Source organism: Fringilla coelebs (genome assembly GCF_963513975.1).
Source record: "Fringilla coelebs genome assembly, chromosome: 2".
NCBI lineage: Eukaryota > Metazoa > Chordata > Aves > Passeriformes > Fringillidae > Fringilla > Fringilla coelebs.
In genome coordinates this window covers 100,920,318-100,947,302 of record NC_140029.1, presented here as the reverse complement: position 1 = coordinate 100,947,302, position 26,985 = coordinate 100,920,318, and the positions used below count along the sequence as shown (strand labels likewise).

At 39.0% G+C, this 26,985-nt stretch overlaps 2 protein-coding genes across 3 annotated transcripts in view; one reads left to right on the top strand and one right to left on the bottom strand.

Moving 5' to 3' along the window:
- The window catches only part of CMSS1 (cms1 ribosomal small subunit homolog), a 221,600-nt gene that overhangs the window by 123,229 nt on the left and 71,386 nt on the right, over nt 1–26,985 (bottom strand). The window lies entirely within an intron of this gene.
- Nucleotides 16,762–26,554, top strand: LOC311166374 (filamin A-interacting protein 1-like; the record flags this gene model as incomplete). The annotated part of the gene is made up of 3 exons (XM_084226319.1): nt 16,762–17,031; nt 19,142–19,315; nt 26,372–26,554. 3 exons carry the CDS (start codon nt 16,762–16,764, stop codon nt 26,552–26,554), a joined length of 627 nt encoding a protein of 208 aa, XP_084082445.1.

Below are 26,985 nucleotides of genomic sequence, written 5' to 3'. Positions count from 1 at the left end.
GAGTATCACTTGCTATCAGTTGCCTCAGGACTTTTTCTTAGAGACAGAAGTACCTAAGCCATCTATTTTCACCATTTTCCTGCTATAATTCTGACAATTCTTAAGCAAGGCAAACTCTGGTATGTTGCAAGAATTATGAGAAGCAACACTGATTCTTTGAGAAGGAAGAGTGCACAAGAGGGAAGGAAAGAGGCTTTCATACTTCAGAGTTTAGGTACTGAACCAACCAATCTGCTGCTACACCTCATGAAGAAATCAGGGCTTCTCCCAAGTGGGAATCCACCTTTGGAATTGTGGAAGTGCCCTCTGAACACCAACTCCATCCCTCTTCACTGCCTACAGCCAGACAGGCTAGGTACATATGCAAAGCTAGTGCGAAAACCTTACTGCACAAGCATTTTTATTAAGCGATCTGATTGTGGCCACAGTGTCATCCTTTTTTAACAAGGTATCACAGTCTCAGTCCTTACAATTCTTCCTCACAGTGGAGTGAGTTTGAAAACATGTATGCTTGGATAGTTTTAGAGACAGGTAATTTTACATATGTAAATACATGAGTTTTATTTGTGTCCCACAACAGGACACAGAGTTATTCACAGCCTTCCAGATGCTCTGTCCAGTTCACCCTGCATGCACAGCTTCCCTGAGACAACGATGACACTCCAACATTGCTGACATGGCCATTCCCCCAAAACTGTCCTATGTGTTTTGTCAAGAGCTTTTTTCCTCTGTCCCTTCATGCTCCCAGGCCATGCTGCTGTCCCCAATGCCAAGGTGAGCAGGTGCAGAGGAGCTCTGTGGGCACAGCAGCAAACCTGGAGGCAGCTGGAGTACAGCAGGGACCCGTGGGACCCCTCGGAGCAGCGCTGACAAACACCACTGCTCCAGCAGCTTGACAGTGGCCAAAAGCTGCCTTTGCTGGACCTGCCAGGCTGGGGAGCAGATGACCAAGGTCCATGCCTATCCATGCAGCTGCAAATTCGACAAAGCTGTGCCTTACAAGTGTCCTACAGGCCCTTTGGGAAGGCAGCTTTAAATCTCCACAGGGGTACATCTTGCACAGGTGGCCTGTAGAGCTTCATGGGATACTGATCTTAATATTTTTTTCAAAGCTTGCTCACTACATTTATTACTATACTAGTGACTAAGCCTCCAAACTATTTTTACAAGCCCTGAACAATAGTAATCATTTAGGATCAAGTTCTGCTTGTTAAACCGAATTGCATCTTAAAGCCCCACAACTCTGACAAACTCTGTTGATCACAGAACATCAAGGACATCAGTTGGGATAATAGTGGCTTAACAGACATTTGTAGAACACCACAAGAACAAGAATTTGCTATAAGGTTTCTTCACTGTTCAGATCCCAAAGAAATGCAGTGCATTGCAATATCTCCTTAGCAACAACTTCATTTTGAAAGGCACAATGAAGATGCAGGAAGGTAAAGATGATCAGGTTTCTGAATGATCACTCTCATCAATTTTTTCAGAGGCATTTAGAAACCCTACCTAGGACAGAGCAAGACATTAAGAAGCTGAATATATCATGCTCAAATAACACAAAACTAAATCTAGAATGTATATTTGCAAAAGGCTACTTTCATTTTATCCCAAAAAGACTGGATTTTACTTAACTCATAGGAGAGCAACTGATTCCAATTTAATTCTATTTCCAGAAACAAGAAGCACTAGTATTTACTGTTGAAGCCTTTGTCTGTCACCACATACATTTTAAACAAATCACTAATGTTTAAGAGATGGGTAAGTTTCAGCAGCTCTAATTTGCACAAAGCTGAAACTATGACCTAAACAATCTCACTATGTAAATGCTCTGAGGATAAACCTACATAATTTCTCTTAAGCTCATGCAAAACCAGAAAATGATGATGAACAGTATTCCTGACATTATTAAGGCTGGTGTTAAAAGCCACAATCTACACCATATTTATCATATATAGGCATTTCTTCTGCATTTTAACCTTCAATTCTATCCCTAAAAACCAAACCAGACAGTCAGTTAAGTTCTCAGTTATGAATATACCTTCCCCTCTCTTATTCTGGTAAATTCTATGGTTTGCTGGTTGTTAAGGGTTTTTTTTTTTTGGTTTTCTTTGTGGTGGTGGTGGTTCTTTGGTGGGTTTTTTCTTTGGTTCATGGGGGGTGTGTGTGTGTGTGAGGGGGTGTATGTTTTGGTGTTTTCTTTCCTAGTTTTCTTCTTTTTTAAAGGCTCTATGACAAGAATGTGACCAAAATTTAAATCAAACATCTTACTGTTTCTACACTTGTTTCTTTAATTAATAAATGTTTGTCTTAACAAGAGACCTTTAAAAAGCTATATTTTGAGACTGTCCAGACTATATTTAAAGGAAAACACATGTACTCAGAGTTATAAGAGAAGTAAGAGTCACAAAATACAGTCCCTAACCCTGTAATCCAAACTTGCACACGCAGCCCCACAGACTTTATTGGGCAGATCAGCACAAGGAAAGCTTGCAGAATCCCACCATGTGCACTCTGATGTTTACTGGATATTTGGTATTAAATGATACAGGACAGATTCTCTGGCCTTTCATTTAAAAGCCCTACCTTTATTTTACCTCTGGAAATTTAACTTAAATTTTGGTGTGAGAGAAGTACTAGGATCTGTGATTGTTCCTCAAATGGAACTGCTTGCACATACGGGAACATCTAGCTATTCAAGGCTGTGTATCATCATAATCAAGGTAAATCCACTCTCATGTTAAGACTTTCTAAATACTTATTCACTCAAACAGAACTGATTTGAACAGAGCACTATTAAAAATTATCCTCTTGGAGAAAGAACATCAATACTATTAATGCACGGGAACATAGGATCACAAATACACACAGCTCCTGTGCATTAAAATGATTCCTTTACCCAATAATCAAAGGGGGGAAGGGGTGTCCACTTCAGAATTGATCTTCTTTATTTCACACTAAGCAAATGTTCACAAACAAACTTACAAGTCAGAAGTTTCTTACAAGTATCTTTTCCATATACGTAGATGTACTGTATCTATAGGAGAGATGGCTGTATGTTCAGATGATGAGGTGCACAGGCACTGTCAGAAGTGCCATTATCCCATTGGTTTAATGTAGAACAAATTAGCATTATTTATGTGCAGAAGAGGCACGGTGCTCTCAGGAGCTAAATATTAAGCTTCTGATAAAATAATTTTGGTGAATTCTTGCTAAACACCAAGTTAAGGATCTGTGCCTGCATGATATGACTCATTACTTCATCAGGAAGGACTTGCATGTTAAATGCAAACATTTGGAGTCACCTGTTCATGCCCTCCTGAACACACCTAAAAAACTGTAGACTTGTTCTCACCTGCCAAGAAAACAGCAGCAGAAATGTACTATAATTGCCACAGAGGCCAAAAAAGCAATTTCAACAGGGTTCTCCTGGCAGATCACCCCACTTGTGGTAACTGCTGCTCAGGGAGCAGTTCCTTCCTCAGAGTTGTCATTATAAATGCAGGGCTGAGCACAAGCAGCAGGAGGGTTCCTACTGTGTCCCCCAGGTCCCACCTTGCTCCTGCGTAGTTCCACACTGTTTGTCACTGGCCATCAGGGGCTGGTGGACAAGCTTTCTGCACATGTCCAGCACCAACACACATGTAACAAAGACACACCAAAGTGTAGGATAACTGGTGCCCAGCAGATCAGCTGGGCAATACAAAGATTCTGCTTTCATTTTAAGTACCATTCATCCACAAGGATAAAGGGGTGTTTCAAGAGGCTCGAGAGGCCTTTAGAGGGGTGGGGATGAGGAAGAAGGCATCCAGACCTTGGTGTTCCTTTCAGACCTCTTTGAACATCAGACTCTTGCAAAATAGTCACAGATGCTCTCATTTAGATCTGCATGATCTGTTTCCTCCACTCTCACTAGCCACTGGGCTAGCAGCTGGCCAGAGACAGCTTTTACTTGAGCAAGTGGAAAAGCAAAGAGAGGAACGGGCAACAGTATGTGCTCTACACCACACACCTTGCCCTTCCCCAAGGACTCAGCTACAGTATCACCAAAACCAGGATGAAGTCACAGCTGCAGCCACAAATCAACAAATTTTGCCTTTTTGTGTGCACCTCATGTGGCAAAACTGTGGGGTGCTTATGCAGCAATGAAAGGAGGACAGGGGTTTTCTCTACCTGCTCTACATTAAAACACAGGTGATGGCCTAAAGACCAAATTTCCAATATGGGGGAAAAAGAAGAAAGCACAGCTAGTGACAGACAGGAAGGATATTTACCTGGCTCACTGACCTCTGCCCTGCTTCCTTTTTACTGGGAGGAGACGTTTTAACTTCACTGCTTACAAGAAACTTCCTATTAGAAAGCTGAGGTTTCCAGTGTGTTTTCATTGCATTTTCCAAAGTTGCATCATCAATCAGAGCAGGGCATATTCCTATAGGAATACTGTAAGGCATTATAATAAATAATAAGGAGTGTCATGGCTAGTAAAATATGCAATGTGAAAACATACAAAGATTAATTTTGCTGTGTATAGTTTCTTTTAAAATTCTGTGCTTTTTACGTTTTCCTGTCAGACATATATAGGCACAGTCACTAATTAACATAAACAGTATAGAAAAATATAAGCCATCACTGTAATTTTACTTTCACTTATTTAAGCTAATAATCAAGTTTAATGAAAAAAATTCTTTTAAAAATAAAAATTAACTACAAAGCTGACTTAAGAATCTACAAGGAAGCTCACATTTCCTGTGTGTTCATTTGTGTGGAGGTGAACATGATGATTTAAAATATCCTGCTGCCATAAAATCAACAGGTTAGATGTTAATAAGATGTTAATAAAAACAAAAAGAAAAAAATAAAAGATGACAGAAAAAACAAAAGAAAAATAATCCAAAGCAACAAAAAGCAGAAATACATATTCCTGTCACAAAAAAGGAGTTTTGACTCGAAAGATCAACAAACACAAGACTTACTTCCACTTCCACCAAAGCCTAGAAATTAATGTTTTCAAAATTTCTTAGGATGACCTTGTAACCCCAGGGCACTTTCACCAAAACCCTGCAACTTGTCCACAGGCATCACAAGAGTCTTATGGCAGCACGTGAGGAGCTGCATAAGCAGGATACAGGGCAGCGCCAGTCAGCACTCCCAGCTCAGAGGTGAGAAGGGAACTCCTGCCATTCATCCCTTCCCAAACCAAAGCCCCAAACCTAAACCTACATTCCATAGACAATAAGGTGTGATCTGCATAGAAAAGTGAGAGGACTGGAGATCTGAGAGAGATAATACTTTGATTAAACTCCTGGGAAAAATATTTTGGATATTTATCTAAACTTTCCTCTTGAATATTAAACACAGAGGATGTGAGCATGGGGAATGAGTTGAGGAATCTTCCCCGGCCATTGGTGTGTTGTTACTTTGTAGCTGCAGTCAGAAGAGGAAAATGCCAGAGCCAATTTTTCGAAGGGCTAAGGATTATCCCAGTCTGACAAAAACATGTTAGCCTGCTGTTACATACTGGGATATTGTAATGAATGAGAAAAGCAACCAAGGAAAAAAATAAAACAATATCACATTGGTTTTGTATTACAAACTACAAAGAAAACCTTGGTATTGCTCCAAAGTACCAAATCACAGAATGTAATGAAGATCAAAACTTTCAAATATACAAGAAAAATCCAGTCCGCAGCTAAAAGAAAAACCCTAACATCTACAAAAAAGAAAATAAAATTATTTCACTTATGACCAGATAAACCAACAAAACATTATTGTCCCATTTCTAGGTAGCAGTAGAACACAGTCATTGGTGGAGTGGGTATTAAAAATGTTTGGCTTAAACCAACAAGTAACAAAAAAAAAATCCCTAACCCACCAACTTGGAAACCCTAGGTCCAGATATAAGCCTGAAGTCCTACCTAGCACCCACAGATGCCTTGTGGCAGCATGACAAAACCAGTACAATGCTTCAAAAGAGAAACACTACTCTCAACAGCTTCTAAGAGTTAAGAGCTCTCCACTATCAGAGAGCAAATAAAAATTGGTCTGAATGATAAAAGATGCAGTTCACAAAACAAAGAGACATAAGAAATAGGGAAGAAAGAAAACCCAGGCCTTAAAGGATAAAAATAAATTTATTTTCCTGAATGCTATCTAAAGGTGGGGAATTCCCGCTTAGGGAGAAGTTCACAAACTTCCAAAGCTTAGCTCATATGTGTTCTGTGTTGTTCTGATAGAAAGAGATTTTTGGACAAATCAAACCAAAACCAAGAAGCAAAAAACCAAATCCCAAAACAAACAAACAGAAATGAAACCAAAACAAAGAAACAGGCAAACAAAGATGTAAAATTTCTGTGATGTAAAAGTCATACCTGGACATTTCACTGAACACAATAGCCACAAAAGCAGATAAAATTGATAAAAAAATGCCAATTGACTCATTCTTACACAATACCCTTATACATACACTGTTTAAGACAACTGTTTGAAGCGCAGCAACCCACAAAGCATAGTGGGGGAAAACCCAACAGTTGGTTTTAAAGTTATTTTATTCATGACTTTCTTGGTAAAATTAGGAGCATCTGTGGATTCCCCACCTCCTCCTCCTTCAAACAAGGCATCTCCTCTCAGAGCAGGCTGCAAATGATCAAATCAATGGAATCATGATCTTGATTGTCTTAACCAGCTCTCCATAGACATGAGTTCACAAGAGAGGCAGCTTCCTCAGACATTAGTAAAGACCTTTGATCTGTCTTTGAAGAATTTTTTCTCAGGATATTTAAAAGCCTGTGGTTTATTTTCATGTGTGGAGAAAAGCAACACTGAGGTGAACACTCCCACACAAATGTCTCAACAAATCTACGCTTGTCAAAAATACCCTTGAAGAAAATTAACATATATGCACTTTGAAGGTGTACATTTTTATTCTGTAGTTCTCACTGTAGCCCCTGATGCTTATTTCACGACTCATGGATGTAGGGCACTCCATACAAACACCAAGTAGACAAAAAAACCCGTAAGTAAATTGGAAATTGAGATGGCTGCACGGGTTAAGAAGCTTCAGTCTCAGATATCTAGACCAATTAGTGTGGGGTAACAAATTAACTTACACTAGATAACATATCCTAGATAATCCTTGCTTACTAACCATACATTTTCACTGAAAACAAAAGCAAGATGCTTCAAAACATTGTGGACTTTTACTGGGCTTTTGACATAAGTATCTTATAAAGACTACTTATTTTGTACTTGCTGCGAGCACTAAGCACAAGAGCATTACACAGATACACACTTGGTACACGAGTACATTATTTAAAATGTCCTATGTATGTGTATGAAGACACACACATGCACACTGAAATACAAGAATTATCACTGCTTTTTTCTTTTTCTTTTGCTCACAGTTGTTCTAGCTAATAACATAGTAATGTTGTATTTCTTGAGTTGGATTCTTTTTGAAGAATTGTGATTACAGGCTGCTTTTCACAGTGACCTTGTACCACATTACCAGCATGTTGAAGGGCACAGAAAATCACTATCACAAGCACTTTGACAGAGAAAATTTACCTTCTGTCAGAAAGGCAGGACCTTATTACAGTAAACACCACTGAAATGGTGCTGGTATGTGCAATTGTGCATGTGTAGGGAAAGTTAACCACTGATGTCAGAAGTGTAAAAATGGCACTGGGCTGAGTAAACTTCCTTTGCCTTTTATTCTTACAAGCTTCTCTTAGTTATATTCAGGTTTCACATCAGAATTGTTTTGATAAATATTTCTAAAATGAGGAGATCTGTCATGCTGATAAAAGCATGGGAAGAAAAATATTCAATTTATAGTGGTTAAATCCTGCTTAGATGATTAAAATAGAACATTAAATATTCCTATTTTGGCAGTGATAGGATGTTTTAGAAAGTGAGAGAGAATACTATAAAAATGGGATTTCTAGGGTTTTTTTTAAACCTACCATCACAAAACTCACCTTGAAATATTTATAGACTTACCACACAATGATGGTATTTTGGCTGCATCCAGTCTGCGGAGGGCAGTAAAAGAAGTATGGGCAATTATCTAACCTATACTGTCAGGAAGACAAAAATTGTTGCTTTTGTAGGTTCCCAATTACCAAAATCATGTTGAACCCAGAGAAGAAAGGGCCCATCTGCACTTAAGCAAGCACATGGAACATTTAGGAGAGACTTGTGCAGTAAGAAATTTTCCCTGGTTTTTAAATTCTGCCAAAACATGTACTTACACAAAACTAATGCCATTGCTGAGACAATACCCTCACATAGGTTCACACCATGAACCTCTGAATTCATTTACTAAGTTTCAGTAGAGAGAGGAAAAGCAAAAGCCAGGAGCTTTTGTATTAGGTATTCTAATATATAGGTATATATATAATGTACAGGTTTTGACCTGGGAGGCAAATGGATCTCATATGAAAGAGTGAGAAATGAGATATGAATGTATGAATGAGATCAGATTGATAACCTGTAAAACATAAAAGCCAGGAAAAACCCTCAATGATTTTGCAAAAATCCACCCTCAAATAAACCACCTCAAAACAAAACAAAAAGCCTTCACCATTCAGTAGACAGAAAGTGTGTGACTTTCCACACAGAAAATGCTGGCCCTATCCTGAAACCCAAAACTGAGAAAATTCTGGTTTGGGTTTTTACCTTGTGTAAAATAACAATATGCAAGGCTGAAACCAAATAGATGGAGCCCCCTTCTCTCATCCTAAAATACCTCATTTGAGCTATTGCCTGTGGGATTTACAGCAACATGTCACACATCCAAAAACCTATTTGTTTCACAAATCTGAATACCCTACCCTTTGGTTTCTTTAAGGTCTCCATGACAGATGAATCTGGGAAGGGCCAACCAAAGTTCCTAGTGTGTTCTTCCTAAGGATAGCATCTGCTTGTTTCTCTGCAGCAAGGAGGCTGCACATTTTCTCCAATGTCTAACCAGGGGTCCCAGCCTGAATCAAGACCAGCACCAAACAGGGCAGAGAGAGGGGAAAAGGTACTGACACATCTCTACAAATTTCAGGGAAACTGATGCCTGCAGAGAGTTCAGAGACAGCCACAGTGAGAAAAAACTGAAATTATCAACTCAAACACTGCATTATCCAGCTACATAAGTGTCTATAGTCCAGGTAGTTTCCAGATATTCAGGGAAAAGGACAACTTTAGACACACTGTTTCTAAGATAAGAACATTTTTGTTTCATGTAGCACTATATCATGGTTTTGCTTCAGGGAATGATGTAATTACAGAGCAATTATACATTGGAGCCAAAATTACAGCAGCTGAATAATAAATATTAAACCATGTTTATAATAGTAATAAATACTAAATTCAATAGTAAATTAAATATTAATAAACATTAAACTGCAAACATTGTATTAAATAATGTTAACTATTTCTTATGCTCACACAAAGAGAAAATTCTATACATGGAAAGTAAATGTATATAATTGAAATTGGAGCCGCTGAATTTTATTTCTGTTTAATAATAAAAATCTGTCATACAGAGAGTGCAAGATTCACTTTTTTTTGTTTAGCAAGAGAAGCAGATGGAATGGCACTGCAGAGTTTATCTTTTCTAACACTTGATGTTATAGCGACATTTCCTCACCAAAAATCTCTCTTGCACTAATAAATAATCCACTATTAGTGTCTAATTACAAAATAGGTATGAAATATTTTACTTCAAAACAAAGATAGAACAAACCTGAACCCAAGTGAGCATTCAGAACAAACACCCAAACCCTATTAATCTCAGAGGCAATTCAGCTAATTGTGTAAAATTCCCCTCAACCCTCTATTCCCAGCAATACAAGGCTAAAGACATTCTATGTGTTTTACTTTTGATTCCTCCTCAACTTGCTGAACCCATGAAAATATGTGTTCAGAAGGTTGAGGAGGAACCAAATATATTTGGTTTGTGCACCTGCAACCTCAGAGTCCTCCCACTGCAATGAAACCCTTGGCTTCACACTGTGGCCTCATGGCAGGGGTAGCACTTCACAGAGAAGACAAATCACCTCAAGCATGTCTACTGTGTCTCAACTACTTGCTACAGGAACTGAACACTTGTAATGTGATAAATACACTGTCATCTTCCAAGACTACCATCAACTTGGCAAAATGCTGGACCACAAACTAGAAGAGCTGAATTCCTGTGGAGGAGAGAAAAGATGGGTTTAGCAGAGGTTGTTTCAAATTATTACTAGAGACAAGGAAAAAAAAAAACAGTCCATGGTCTAAAGTACTGATTTCTCAGCTGGAAGCTTTGTGGAATCCAAACTTCATTTCAAATTTGAAAAGAGATACCCAGATTTGCCAAAGAAATGTTGTGTGATGCATCAAGGAGCTCAAACTCTCTTATTTTCTCATGGATCATCACAAAGAGGTCTATTACCCAACCATCTGAAGAAACCTATTTAAAACAGAATTTGACATCTGTGAACAGGAGTACACATTCTTAACCGTATATTTCTAATGTGAAAATTTCAAATTTGTTAAAGCTTTCATGCTGTGCACCGTGAACTGTGCGCTTTAAACTGCCAAATATGCGGGCAAACACCACCTAAGACTTAGCAGGAGATGGGCTGAGTTCAGTTGTTCTTCAGAATGGGCTTAACTTGAGCTCAAGGCCACAAACTCAAGAGCTAGTCACACGGCACAGGCTCTTTTCTCTACTTTTGTCCTGGCACCAAATCCTGTGGTGGTGGGGGGAATGTGTGTGTGTTTATCTATATCTATATATCTGTAGTTTGAGACATTACAAGAATGAAGACCAGATCACAAATTCACACACCAATAATGAAATGACAGACAAGTGATACAGATATATCCTTCTTCAAGAGAACCTGGTCAAGACCTCCCACGCCTTCTAAAGATGACTGTAAGCCTGCACATATGCAAAATGGACCCGGGAAGATCTTAGCTACCACACTCACAACATATCCTGCAAAACACTACAGGAATGGAAGGGGGAGGAGGAGGAGGCAGCAGATGGTGGAAATCTCACAGCACCTTCACCGCGAGCAGAATACCATGACGACTCTAACACTGCTCAAAAGGCATCTTACTGTCTCAGAAGAGGCTCCCTGTAGCCAAGGGATGAGGAATCTGGCTTGTGGTCAGATGAACATAAACCACAACCAGCACAAAAATGACATCCAGTTCTCACACATGCACTTTTCCTGTCTGAGAGTGTTCATATGCTTGGCTGAATCCAGACTTTCTTCCCATTTGAGTTACTGCTGCACTTGCAGGATCCTCAAGGGCTTCAAAGACCAAAATTTGACAAGATTCTGTGAGGGGGGAAACAAGCTGCTAATTTATTTTCTTTCTGCTGCTTGACTTTCTGCAACTCTGCATGCCAACAGATGCAACAGGATACACAGGCAAGCACTCTTGCATCAGTCCTCCCAGAAAAATGGCTTAATCTTGCCATCTCCCTGCCAGGATGAAACACTTATTTATCCCAGATTCCCTGAGTGAAGAACCTGTTAAAGGAGTCTATTTTTGCTAAATGACCATCCTATGCACCAAAACAGCACAAGGTCTACTGAGACTGAGAGCACAGCTCAAATGAGATACTTGGTCATGGCACAGACCACCCCTCTGAACTGAACATCCCTCTGGATAGAAGGCATGTCAAATGGTTTTCAGGAAAACACTAATGCAGTCTACCCAAAAGGAAGGGCTGTTTTCTTTGGAAGTGGGGCAAATCTACCACAAAGCAAAGTATTTCACTTAGGGGAAGAATAAATGTCCTAAGCACATTCTGACAGAAGGCATCAGTTCCAAGAAAGGCTCAGTGATACTGTGAACTGGTCATATCCTGGGATTCTATTTATTAAAAAGACTCTTCCATGTTCTCCCCCAGTTCAGTAGTGCCTTTGCTGGCCTAAAAGTCCCACCAGGACTGCAACAGATGAACAAGACAAACCTTTGTGGGACCCCTCTTCTTCTCACCCCAGTGCACAGTTATAGTGACAGGTAGAGGATTGCAGACTTCTTTCCAAAAGACATGTGCTTTGCCCTCTCCCATTACATTGGTTTGCTAAACAATCAGATCTCAACTCCTTTTAGAAGTCAGTTTGTTGGTTGGAGTCCTATCCATTTCAGCATATCAAAAGCACTGCCCTTTAAGGGATGTTAAAACCAGAGCGACGTAATTCCTTGGTTAGTCATGGATTTTTGCAAGAAGCAGCAAGTTCCTAACAATTCAGGGTCCTCACCCTAGGATTAATGGAATATGTAGTCCTGTGAGGGATTTTGCTAGCTCATAAATCAATCACTGACTAAAAAGGAAAACACCAAAGGTGAAAATAAATGCCAAAATATCTCTTAAAACTCTAAGACGAAGCCATCTCTGAAGGATATTTCAGTCCTTCCCACAAAAGTTGCAGGGATTTTGGAACCACCTGCAAATTTGCTGCTGCCAAAGAGACACATGCAGTTTAATCTCTACTTCAGAATGTGATTGAGAGGGTGGAGACCAAGTGAACATCATAGAAACATTTGGTCCTTTATTCACCTGGCTCTTAAGGAAAGTACATTTTGACAATTCAGATTGCTTGTTCATCACCAAGAAAAGATCTCCTCTATATGCAGAAGGACAGCATTCAGTTCAGAGATGAACAAGATCTTTAAAACACAGAACAGAAAATAAACTGTAAAAAGAACAAGAATACGAACAACTAAGAATAGAGGCAAACTTTGCTGAGTCTCTAACTTGCAATTATTTGATTTACCAGAATGTTTCAGTGTAACCCAATGTCATTCCTCTTAGAATCTGGACCCAGCCTACCAAGCTACACACATCTGATGAGCTTGAGAACCATCATATTGTCACTTCAAGCAAGATACCAGTGCAAAATCTTCTGTAAAACAGGCACCTCATAACATGAAGCACAACAGTGCAGAACACAGGTCTTGTGCTATTCCATTAGCACAATTACAGAAAAGTAATCTCTGTTTAGTACCAATCACAGTGGTCTGTGATTTCAGGAGATGTGACTTCTTGATCTGGATGTTCCCTTTCAACCTTCTTTTAATTTTGATGCAAGCAATGGTACATAATGCATTATATGAGAATGCTGGCAAGTATCTTTGCTTCTTCTGTTTACATAGCTGCATTCCCTGCTGTTTAGCAATTGAGCCAAAACAAATGAAAGATCCCAAATGCAAGGAACACACAATCAATTTATTTTTAGCAATTGTTGTTTACTGTTTTCCACAGCATCTTATATTGTCATCCCTCCTACTGGTACAGCGAAAAAGGGCTTAAATTAACTTCTATACAAAGGTTTGCCACAAGACACAAGAGTCAACTCTTCAGGAGAAATCCCCTAGCCTCTGTGAATGACAAGAAGAAACAGTTTTTTCTTACCTCTTTCTTGCAAAACAGCTTTCATGTACACAGATGCCATTATTATAGAATGTAAGTGTTGCTTGAGACAGACATACAAAAATTTACACTCATTAATCTAATCTTGAGAAACCAGGCTCACTGTCTTGGGTGCCACGAACAACATTTATGAAACTCATAAATTTTATGGGTCTATTTAAATTTTTACCTTGTGGGAGAAAACCCAACAAAATAAAACGTTGCTCTTCATTAACCATTCAAGAATATGGAAAGAGTTACTCAAAACAGAAAATAACTCAATGAACCAAAACACATTGGTGAAAAATTTCGAATTTCTGTCTTAAATGTCTCATTACAGTCATTCCAGGGTCTAATAGCATTGCAGAAAACCAGCACCCTCTGGAATAAAATGGGTGTTTTTCATGTTTTGTGCCATGGTGCAAGGGCATGAGTAGGTGATGTTCTGTCCAAAACATCAGGTGTATTTTGAAGATTAATCCCTTAGGTGGTGGCACATCTAGGGAATCTGAAAATTTGAAGGTGGTGAGGAGTTTCAGGGTAGGTGAATGGGATGTTTGGTTTTGTCCAGTTCTGAGGTCCCACTTTGCTTGTTACACCAGCAGTTACACTGTACATTTGAAGTGTTAAATTGCCCTTCTGTTACTCATACCTACCTCCTCTGACAACCACATTAGCGCTAACAGCTTTCTGTAAACAGACAATGCTATAAATAATAGTGCCTATCAGTGTACAGGCAGTTAAGAAAGTTTAAATAAATGAACTGAGGAAGAATATGTTAAAGCAGGCTACTAATACCAGAGTGCTTGTGCCTCTCATCAGCTACATATAAGTACCATTTAAAAAGTGCTTGAAGTATACACTTAGTATTTCACTTCAACCTCTAATAATTCACATTAATTGCTTAATTGGATAAATATTTGCATTAGCAGATTTGATAGTAGGTGCTAGCATTCAGGAATGTCAGAACAGAACACAGGTAAAGTGTACTTAAGTACTCTCTACAAGAAAAGGAAAAACTCCACCCTGGGAGACTGAAAAGATGCCATTCTCCATAGGAGCACAGCCTGTCTGGCAAGTCAGCTGGCCTTCCCAAGGACCAAAAGCCTTTTGCTAGTGCAATAAGGAGTGATCTACCTGATTAGGAAGTAGGCATGACAAACCTAAAAGGGAGCCACAGTTAACTCTCTGCAGCTGTGGATACTGGGTGACATGTGGCCTTGAAGCCAACAACATACATACACTGCAAGAGTAAATGCTGGGGAGGATGTCCTTCTTGGACTGTTTTTCCAAGTTCAGGATTTCCAGGTGCACCCAGTTCCAAAGCTTGAAAAGGTATGAGGCTCTTCTTCATATGCTGGTTTCCCTTTCCTTCCACAAGAAATGTCATATTGACATTTGTTGTCAACAAGTTTGATACTAGCTTGATGTCCAGTTTATACCACTGCTGCAACTTGCATGCATGAAGGGGGTTTCTTGGACTATTTATGCATTTCATAGTGTCCTGTGCTTGTGGTGCCAAAGCCCACAGACAAGCTCAGAGTACATTCAAGTTGCCTGATTTAGCTCACCACTCCTGCATTTGAACTTAAAAGCATAAACCTTTAACTGCACACAAAAGCCAAGTAGGCACCCAGCATCTCACACTCAAAGGAAACCAACAGCCTTCTTCCCAAGTAATAACAATCTGTAAGCAAGAGGCAAAAGGTGAGTATCCTAATAAACACACCACAGTGAATAAAGGGAATCTGCAGTTGACTGAAAAAACAGGATGAACACCAACTAAAACTACTCATCACCAGCTAACATTGCTGCTAGCCTGCTATGAAACAGCTCTTGGTTTTCTACATGCACTATAGTAAGCTCCCATCCTAACCTGACATTGTTGATGCTTCACAATAAAGTTTCCAGTGCACATTGCCATGCAAATCTAACACACCTTTAGTTTTCTGAGACCTGGAAGAAAAAGTTTTTCTTATTAATGAGTGCTTCAAATCAGACTAGAAGAGACTTCAATGTTATAGAAAATGTCACTTTCTTTTTGGTAATGTTTCTGATCAATTCACCCCACTCTCAGATGTCATTCATTATAAACCAAAAGCTATTTTCCACCTCCTCTGTTCTTGCAGAAAAACAACAAAAGGAATCATTCTTGGCATTCAGTGGAAAGTTACTACAGTTAATGAGTGCAGTCACAGAGTTTAAGATTTAGAGTCAGAATCTGGTGGGAGTAGGGGAGGAGGCTCTCAAAGAATTTTATCAGCCGCAGAATTCAGGCAAAAAAGCAGCCAAGAAATCATCTAGTGCCTATCATAGGCCATAATGATTTTCTGGACTTATTAGAAATTAGCTTGGCAGTTTTATAAGAAAAAATGTGCCTTATTTGTGTTTGGAACATGTTGAATTTCACCTTTGAATCACACGATCAGGTTATTGTTTGCCATGACCACAGTTTTCCAGCAGAGGTGGACTATAATCCATTCATTCCTTAATCTGAGTGGTGATAACCAAAACACAAGTTCCTGAGGTTAATCAATATTTACACAGCGTTAGTAATTTATCTGCAAAGGCATTAGAGTATGTTTCCTTAACAGTGGCACTTCAAAGGGGCCTAGTTAGGATAAGTCTCCCTTTCACCAGGTACTAATACCTCTAGAGTGCTGGACTCTTGGACTAAAGAAGTAGCAAGGTTTTATACTGCATTGTTTTAAGAGTAGACGAGTCATAATCTGCAAGGTAGTTTGGTTTTGGTGGTGACAGTGCTGGGGAGGGAGCATTGACAGTGCTGTTCACTTCTTGCAGTCTAGATGTGTTTGTTAGTCCCTGCATTTTGCCAAACATGGATAATGCAGCTTCTGTAGCGTGCAGTAGTGGAGGACTGCTTTTGTGCTCTTCCTTGGGTAAACAAAGGAAAACAGAACACTATTAAAGTGGAACAGAAAAATCTTCCTAGTGAAAAGCTTCTGAACCTAAATCTGCCTCATCATAATAAGTATCTACCTGAAAGGTGGTAGGCCTTGTCACAAAATAGGAAAGGTGGTTTGCAGTGATGCACCCAGCACTGCTGCTAAAGATGATGCCTTTGAAGTATCAAGGAGGGAATTGTTACAATGGCATAAGACCAGTAAACACTCACTTCACTACAGACATTTAGTCAGGATCACAGCCCAGTCCTGTTGGTGTGCTTAACGTTGTCAGCTTTTGTCAAATGATAAACAGCCTTGTGTGGAAGGAGAATTAGCACTCTGGAGGGAATAACACCCACCATCAATTACAGTAATAGTTTTACAGTCTCTGTTAGCTAAAACAATTACTTTTCTCCCCAATTTCCTTCAGCTTCAGAGATATAAACCATGCATTCCAGAACTAACAGCACCGAAAGCCCAACCAGACCAAAGCTGAGCCAGCTGAGGGTGAAAGACCACCACAAAGAAGAGGCTGGTTACAGTGGGAAAGGAAGTGCACAAACACAGCAGAAAGAGAAGGACGATGTAGCCCAAGCCAGCACCATCCTGAGAAGTCCAAAGGCAGAGAAAAAACAAAAAAGTTCTGTCAAGAAAAGAGAGGATCTCTCTCGTGATGATTTGCTATTTCTTCTCAGCGTCCTCGAGGGTGAACTACAGGTAATGTATTGTCCTGCTTTATGCTCCAAATTAAAAGACACTCCACCCTCCACCCCCATTATCTCCTCCACCACAAACATATACTCCTTTTATGTTAAGAAAACACCTTACACAGTCTGATACAGGACAAATATGAACTGCAGTATACAAAACCACCCCAAAATTACAGCTATTATAGCTATCAGACAGGAAACATGATCTTTGCACCACAAGTAACTCTCAAAGCAGAAAACTCATAAAACTTTCTAGTTGTGCTGCCCCATTCTAAGTATCTTGAATACAAAGTATTTGTCATTGTACAGTTGATATGGAGAACATATTACAAACCTTTCAGTTACTTTACTTAATTATGCCTTATTCTCCCACTCCTATGAAGCCATGAGCTTTACTCCCTATGAAACAGTATGTGCCACTTCACAAGAAGTAACTCATTTAACAGTATTCTAACACTTTGGCTAGAAAAATCAAAATAGCCATTTCATTTCCCATAATACAAAGCAAAAGCGTTACACGCCACTTAGCCCACAAGTTACTGGATTTTAAGAGTGAGCATTTTTCTGCCTAGAAAAGGAACCATATGTCAAGTGGTAAATGATGCTTAACCTGGTCAAACATCATTTCAGGAAGTGGGAACCAGATTTCTAGTGAGCAGGGAAAATATTTCTGTGGCAGGCTTATTACACAGAAGCAGTAACTTTAAAACTACTTACAGGCACAGAAAAAAGCAACCTGGCTAAAGTGGCCTAAATGGGTGCAGCACATGGTGTCAGAGTTTATTACCTAGACAGTACCTGGGTAGTTCTATTCTTAAAGTGTGTGTGTATGTTTATATAATAATACAGACATGCTGAACAGAACACACATGTGATATGAATATTTAATAGCTGCACCAATATTTGAGGGTAGATTCAAGGCAAACTTCTACAGATTGTTTCATTATCCAAACAGAACAATTTCCATGTTTGCAAAACATTTCTCTCCTGCCCACTTGGCCTTTCTTAATTTAGGTAAAGTTCAGATGTCACACATTTTAATATATTTATTTATATTACAAACACACTCTTCATTACATGCGCATCATATAAATATAAAAATACAAATCTATATACACACACACTTCAATTATTAAGGTTTAAAGCTGAAATAGGGAAATGAGAAACTGGAAAACAATGAGCCTGACGTGAGCATTTTAAATCACATCTGAAATTTAAAAGGAAGCAGCAATATGAATGAAAAAAATAGGAAGTCCTCTTTTATCCCTTATTTTCCACCAGCTGTCAATCCAATCATAACAAAGTTTCTAATTTGGATGTCATTCCTTTCCAAGTTCCAGAACATTCAAGGTGTACAAAGACCACTCTATTTTTTTTTTCTGCTAAGGATTAAAAATAGACTATTTTATTTTTTAACATTTCTTTAAACAGTCATAAATGGGGATACAGAAGTCTTCCAGCCAAAAGGAGTCAGACAAGAAGTCTTACCCTCCCCTGGTATATCCTTCTCTCTGATTCCCTTCCTTCTTATTCTATCCTTCTAGGATTAGCACATACTTGTTTTTAACTGAGATGACTGCAGAGCACAGATGTTTGAGACAGTTCATGCAGTTTGTATCACTGCAATAGAGGCAGAGGGGCCACCTTCACCACCACAGGATGCAGAGTGGGGGGAAAAAACCCAAGAGGGACACATCTGTAGTGGGTTTAAGCTACAGAAGTCATCTACACCCAAAACATACAGAATGTAAAACACTTTCAGGTTTCAAGAAACATCCCACCATCCTGTACTAAGTCAATTTCTAATACCACAAAACATACCTTGCCCTGAAACTTTTTCTTGTGAATGCTACACATTAGTCCAGAAACAGCAAAAAGATCTGATCACTAAAGAAGTATTTAAGCTTTGATGAAGGATCTAAAGATTTTGGAGTTTATATTGAACTAATAAAATATGAAGACCAATACTTCCCTCATGCTTTTCAACTGTCTTCACATTACTTTACACACACAGTGTTATTTTAGAAGTTTTTCAGTTATCTTAAAATCAAAAGCAGAGAGTTAACCTGTAAATACATAAATACAGTTTAATAAGATAAAGCCTTGTGTTTCTGCAGGCTCAAGATGAAGTTATAGGAGTACTTAAGGCTGAAAAAATTGACTTAGCTCTGCTTGAAGCACAATACGGCTTTGTTACTCCCAAGAAGGTGTTAGAGGCACTCCAGCGAGATGCTATTCAAACAAAGGCTGAGCAATGGCAAGAAGATGTCTATGAAAAGCCTATGGGAGAGGTAAGAATGAGTAATTGATATTTGACCATAGTTCCCACCAAATTCAACAGAAAATCTCACCCACTGCTGGGGAAGGAGGCAAATGAGCTCTAAATCTGGAATGGAACATGAGTGTAAATGAGTGCAGAACAAAGTCCAGGGTCCATCTGGGACCTGAATCTAGTGATCCTCACTTATACTGCAGACTGGGGGCCTTACACATCAACATACATGATTCTGTCCAATTCAAACCATCTTATTTTTCTTTTCCCCTTCTGTTATCCACATTCCCAGCCCATACAAGCAGAAGCCTCACCAGTCTCCCACTTGTGTCATGGAGGCCCACCCAGTAGCCATGACACAGCTGTGCACCTCTGCATAATCCTGCTCCCATTAATTCAGGAGCAGTCATGGGTATACCTGCTTGGTCTGAAGAGTTACTATAATGAGCTGCCATTAGAAACTTCATCCAGGCAGAAATCTAATATTCTCACGTTATACCTAAGTAACCTTTAGTTTAATTACACTGCAGCAGCAGCTGCCATACTTTCTGAACAATGTTATCTGATTCATTTCTGCCCTGCAATGCAAATCACTGGATATTAAAACACCTTCACATCAGATTGTGGTTTTGTATCCCAGGTAGTTGTTTCCAATTCAGATAAACATTTTTTAACACACTGCTCAGTATAGATAAACACCACAAAATAAAAGCAGAAATTATGACTAAAAGTCTTCTATCAAGTGTTTTCCAAATTTTTTCAACAGAAATGTACCTAACTACACAGAGATCATTCCAGACAAAATTATGTCAGGCAAAAGGTCAGCTCTCATTTCAGAAGCTCAAAGGTTAAAATCTCTGGCTATAATCTGAAAAAGATAAAGTTCACCTGTGAAACTTAATTTCTTTTAGAACATTGTGGTATTATGTCACAGAAACTTTGAGCACAAATGGAAATGATTTGAGAATCCAAAACAGTTTGAAAACATAAGCTCAGTCTGTTACTTTACATAAGCTTATACACTCTTTCCTTCTTACATTTAATGGCAGAGAAATAATATTAGCACCACCGGATTTGAATTTCAACAGGCAAAGGTAAACACCCATGAGCAACTGAAAGGGTGGAAGGACCACTGCCACTTCTTGGTCTTGGTAACCAAAGAATGGTGTAATAGGCAGGCATTCCATAATTTCAGTTTCAAAATCCCCCTGAATTATATCAGAGATCCATTTTGTTGTTTTTCTGGAGGTCTTTTTTTTTTTTTTTTAATTTTTAAAACACATATAGAGACCAACGGAGAGGTGGAGCCAGCCACAAAGTCCAGGAACAGACCATTTAAATTCTGCCCTTTGCTAGTAGGACAATGTACCTTTGTATCTGCACATGCACCTCACCCTTGAGAGTTTTGCCTGGTAGCTCTGAACAAAGAGAATCTTCTCAAAACTCAAGTGAAATTACAATTAATTTCACAAGGCAACTGGAAGACTTCTAGTCCTTTAACATTCTCTCACAATTCTCTTATCTATTCTAAACATAAAGTTTCTTGACAAATTTGATTAAGAATGTAGTGGGAAAATTTGGTGACTGGACAGCTTTACTCATTGGGAACAAGATTCATAGCTGAAGAAATGTAGAAAGCAGCACTAATACATCTTCCTCTGCAAAACTTATGAGAAGTGTGACAGACCAAAACCATTTCTTCTTTGGCCATGAGGAGATAGTAACTTTTTTTTTTTGAAAACAGGTTTTTTCAATCAAACTTGCTCTACAGCTATTTCTTTCTGCAACGTAAAAAATGTCAGATAAGATTACTGTTAGCACTCATATTTGAGGGCCATAAAAGAAATTAGACTTTTATTTTGGTTTTCTTTCTGATTCAAAGTCCTGAAAAGGTTTTCCATTTCTGTGTTTTATAAATTCAGAAGTAGTCCATTTTTGTGAAAAAAATCCGCCTTCAGATCAATCTCCACTTCTCTTGAAAAGATAATGAAGAGCATTCAACATTCTAGTAAATGCAGAATAACAATATAAGAATAATTTTCCCTGATTCAAAAATAAACAATGGTTTTTTAAAGGAAACAAAAAAATCAGAGATGGTGATGTAGGAAAAAGAGATAAAGATGAAGACACTGCCGAATTTGTGGTGTCTTTTTCTCTTCTCTTCATGGCATCAGAAAGCAGATTCTGGTTTCTAACTTTCCCAATAATATAGCCAAAGATTAAAAAAAATCATCTGCCTCACTGTTCAAAATAGAATGAAACTCCTACCACTTTGAGAACTCCTCTAAAAGAACTGAAATGAGAGGAAAGCCTGTATTTTGCATCCATCAAGGATAATTAAAATTTGAATCAATTTTTGAAATCCCACTGCCGATCACCTCGGGGAAAGATGCACCCTTATCAGTATTTTAGCAAAATCTATTTGACTGTGTCCTCACAACACCTGGTAAGTGCTGGTAAAACTTTCCAAGGAAACTTGCCCTCCCCAGCTGTAGGGCACCAATAAGTCAGCCACAGGAAGAGACTCAAACAGCAGTGTTGACAAGGTGGCACTCAGGAGAAGACCACAAATGTATCTGCACGGAAATTTGGCTCAGCTAGGGTTGAAAAAGGCAAGGGAAGAAGTGCTCCCAAAATCTCGGGCAATCCTAAACTTGATCATACATTTATAAACAGTGACTGTGAGGATATTATTAACAAGAATAATATTACACTGAACTTTGGATAAAAAAATCTAACTACCCTGGATTTTCTTCTGGCACACCACCAAACACAAAACAATGTAAAAATAAAGAGGAACAGTTCAGTTCTGATGTCATAGGTATGAGATACACCATCCTAGTTTTACTTCAGTCAAGAGTTAGTGGAAAACTGTAGTTAAACTACTAAATTCATGTGAATTTTTAGCTTGCTTAACTATTCACAGTTACGTAAGGCTATGCCTCTGATTTTCCATTGTATTGTACAGCGTGTTCAAGTATTAATTCTAGCAAAAAGGCCATATGGTTAGCAAGAACAAAACAACAAATCACTTAATTAAGATTTTATCACTTTAATTTTCAACAGAAGACATTTATACTGCTGCTTATTAGTCCTCTGTGGCTTTTAGCTAAGAACTGTGTAGGCTGAGTAAACTTGTGTGCATGCATATAAATGGCTATTTCTGCATGGGCAGAGCTAGCATTTGGCCAGAGCAATCTGAGGAACCCAGGGCTGTTGGAGACGCTTCTGTGCGAGGATTCCACACCAGCAGGGGTTCACATGGCTTCTCTCTCTTCTCTGCTGGAGATGTGGGAGTCAGCCCCAAGATCTCACAGGGAAAATGCAAGAGGCAAATTTGCTCCCAAGGGAGGTGCCCTTGTCTTGCAGAGGGCCACATCATTTTCTCAACAAACCACACGGAAGTGCAGCAACCCAGTCCCAGGCTCTGCTCTGTGTGGTCAGGCAGGGAGGGAAAGGCGTGCTGCACAGGGACACACAAGTGTCACAAGGCCAAATGCCCATTCCTGGTACATATCTCACACACAGATCTCAAGCGTGTGCATCAACTGCGATATAGGATTGCTGCCTCTCCAAGTCTCTCCTTTATAAGCCACCTGTACCAGGAGACAGTCCCTACCACTTCTTCCCTTCCGAGCTCACAATCCCCACTGTGTTCCCAGCCACAACAGCCAAATGCTCACAGTAGAAATGATTTGACAGCATACTTAAACCCAGAAATGCACCTTCTACTCCCAGCAACAGGAGAAAACTGCAACATGCAAACTGCTTTAATACAGCAGCTTATACTTTTCTCTGACTCTTTGATGTGAGCAGGTCTCCCCAAGACACCACTCTTTTTTTTTTCCCATTTAAAATTCTTTGTTTCAACTCCCCGCCTTGAATACACACCTCACCCATCCCCAACACCAGCTTTTAATCCAAACTGTTGTAATCTCAACAGTGACAAAAGTGCTACTGTGAAGTGTAAAGTACAGAGAGCTGCAAAACAGCACCCTGGAATTAATAACTTTTATTTTTGCATACGTGCTGCTTAGATTACTGCTTGAATTAACCTCTTGTAGCCATTCAACAAGTACTCTAAAGCAAACAAAATACACAGAACATATAAAACCCTCCTGGTAGATCCCACATCCTTTACCAAACAGCACAAGAAGCAGGACTATTTTATACTTGGTTATGTTCCTTGGCTGATGACTAACTCTCACCTCAATCAAGCATTTACATGTTCAGAACAAGGATCATTTCATTTATGATCAGATTGTAGCCAGAAATGTCAGTGCTTTCTTATGGCAGCAATTTACATATCTCCTCAGATTTTTTACACACACTTTTTCAAAGTGATGGTCCAATCCACATAAATGCCTTTATTTTCTCAACACCACCCATGGAGCCTGCCTAACCTCACACTGAGGGCTGAGACCAGTAGGCACTCCTGCAAAGCTGATGCCCAGTTCATATCATTTTAAGCAGAAGAGAGCCATAGTTGCAAGCAGCACTGCGTCAGAACTTTGTCAAAAATCAGGAGCCAGACTGCTTTCTGACAACATTGTAAATTCACTTGACAGCATCATAGTTAAAAAGACAAGGATTAGAAACTTAGGTGATGGCACTTTATGAATCTGTAACACCTATTCCAAAAACCCTTCTGAAATCTTGGGTTGTGGGGTGGGGCAAAGGTTGATAAAACATCTTTCTGGTAAGTTAGAAGCTAAACAAAAGATGTCAATTTTTATAATTTCCACTTCTGGTAAAAGAAGGGAGAGTGTGAAGAAATTAAATGGACAGTTTTCCTCAACCTGACCTTTTAAGGCAAACCAGTTTTCAGCTGCTATAAAAGATATAGAAAGCACAGCCAAAAGATTCCTGTATAAGGCGACTCTTGCTTACTAAGACAGATTATGCAAAGGTTTAGGTAAGAAATGTTTTTCCAGGGGAGGTCCTGCTTCAGGATCATGATTCCAGAAAGCAGTCACCTTGCTAGGGTAAAGCATACAAATGACCAGTGAACAAGGTAAAAAAACCTTAATGATCTGCTGTAAGAGCACCACAAAATAGCAGCAAAACAAATAATCACAGGTTTCTTCACATTTCTTGATCATGCATGAAACACAGCTATGTTACAACAGAAAAGACTCTCTAATGCTCCAAGTGCAGGAAAAAATGGTTCCAAAAAAAATTTTTTTTGTTGGAATATTTTGGACTCAAACCCTCTTCAAAGCCTTGTCAATAGCTCTTTTTTCTCCATTCACAGCAGCATCAACAAAAGGTTAACAATTATTTAGGAGGAACATAAGAGAATATATATAGATTTAAAAGAAGCTGAGATAAGCAGGGGTAAACTTGGAAACCTAAGCAGAAATTGATGATATCCTCACTCATTCAAGAAAGTCATATTTAGGCTTTCCAGCTCTCTCTGTCATAATTTCTATTGGCCAAACTGTGAATAAACATGAGGAAGAGATAATTAATCATACTCCCTGGAATTAAATTGTCCAAAACAAGCAGTGGCCCTAAGAATCTGAAACCCCACTGTTTCTTGTGGCACATAGAATTCCTTGTGGGGGAAACATCAGAGAACCAGAACCAGCTTTGCTTCCCACACTGCCCATTTGTGAATTCTTTCCTATTAATAGAGTGAAACACGACAATCAGATTGACCTACTAGTACAGACTGTGGTTAGAAGGAGGCACTGGGCCTGTGAGCTCAAAATTTCTCTTTTCCAAAAAGGACACAAGGATTCCTATGTTGACCTGATAAAGGGAAGCAGTCTCTGAAGGTGAACAAGCAGGGAACAAAGTTGGTCACAAATACAGACTCTTCCCAGATCTTTTGAGGGCCTCCAGTGATCCTCCCTGAAACTTCAGCTAGATCCGTAATGCCCAAGGAGGAAAACCACCCATGGTTTCACACACACACTTGCACAACTCAATCATACACTGAACTCAAAATTGTTACAGAATCTTCAGAATCACAGTTTTCTCTCAGTTTGTGGAGTTATTTTAACAGCATAAGTCTAGTGAACAGTAATGCCAACACCTCTGTGGTTTAGAAAACTTAAAAAGTATTGCCAAAAGCTAAAATATATTATTTATATTAAAATATCACTATATAGTAATATTTAGAAAAATTGAAATTTTTTTACTACAAGGGTGGTCAGGCATTGGAATGGGCTGCCCAGGGAGGTGGTGGAGTCACCATCCCTGAAAATGTTCAAGAAATGACTGGGCATAGGACTTAGTGCTATGATTTAGTTGGCACCATGGTGTTCAGTCAAAAATTAGAATTAATGATCTTGGAGGTCTTTTCCAACCTGAATGATTCTCTGATCAGGTCTTAAACACAAATCTTTGAGGAAGGGAGAGGAATTTTATGCTCAAACTGTGCTATAAAGGTGCCATCTGAAAGAAAAAGACCTCAACAACATGTGCAATCTGAGGAACATAACAGGAAATGCCACCATTAAAAAGAAATAGTTCTAACTATTAAAAAATTCAGCACTTACTTATTCCAGAAACCCAGAGCTATGCTCAGAGTAAGCACAAGAGACAGGACTGTTCTGCACTCCTGGCACAACCATGCATTTATTGTGAAACCAGAAAACTGCTTTTTGATCTACCTCCACCTTACAAAAACAATTTAATGCTCTTATTTCCTAGGCAGCTATAAGTGAAGCAGCTATTTCTACTCAACCAAAAGTCAGTCATCCACTGTGTGAAGCACTGGATGATGCTTCTTCTGCAAAGACATCTGGTTCTCTACCACAGTGATCAATGAGAAAAGCACAACCCTGGGAACACTAACAGTTAATTAGTTAAAAAAAGTTGAGGATCACTCATGGCAAGGGGGAGGAACGGAAGGTGGCTGAGGGTCTTGAAAAACCTCAGTACCTTATTTTTTCTAATTTTTTGGGATTAGACTGACAGAATTAAACTTATACCTGATGACCTTGCTACTAGGCTTATTATTATTATTATTATATTTTAAAACTGCTCTCAAAATTCTTTTAGTAATGAAAGCCCAAGAAAGCAAAAGTTTCAAAATACCTCAGGAGTCTTTCCCTTCTTTTTGCAGCTTGATAAAGTTGTAGAGAAGCAGAAAGAAGTTCACAGAAGAATGCTGGAACAACTTCTAATGGTGGAAAAAGCACACAGACAGACACTGCATGAACTAGAGGAAGAGAAGAGGAAGCACAGCAAATACATGGAAAAAAGTGATGAGTTTACAAACTTGCTGGAACAAGAATGTGAAAGGTAAGGTTATCTCTTACCATAGAACTACGAAATATGCACAATTTAAAATGATATCTAAGGATCTCTCTGCTTTATTTTGCATCCACTAAATACCAAACATATTTGTGGAATTGTATTTTGAGAGTTCAGCTGGGAAAACATAACTAATGACTTCTAACAAACAATTATGCCTACATCTCCATCAGCCAGCAAGGTAGGTCAAACAGTTGGTAGATTCTTCAGCACTGTTGCAGGATGCCAAGGATGTTACACTGCAAAGAACCCAGGGGGACAAGCAGATGTATGATGTTATAACCAACAGGAATCAGGTGAACCTTTCAGTGTGTTTTAGAAGCTTTGTACACTCTCCTGTGTGTAAGGAACAGAACTTGTCATCAGACATGCAGCCTTTCATAGCAGAAGAAAAAGACATGAGGAAAAGTAGATATTTGGACA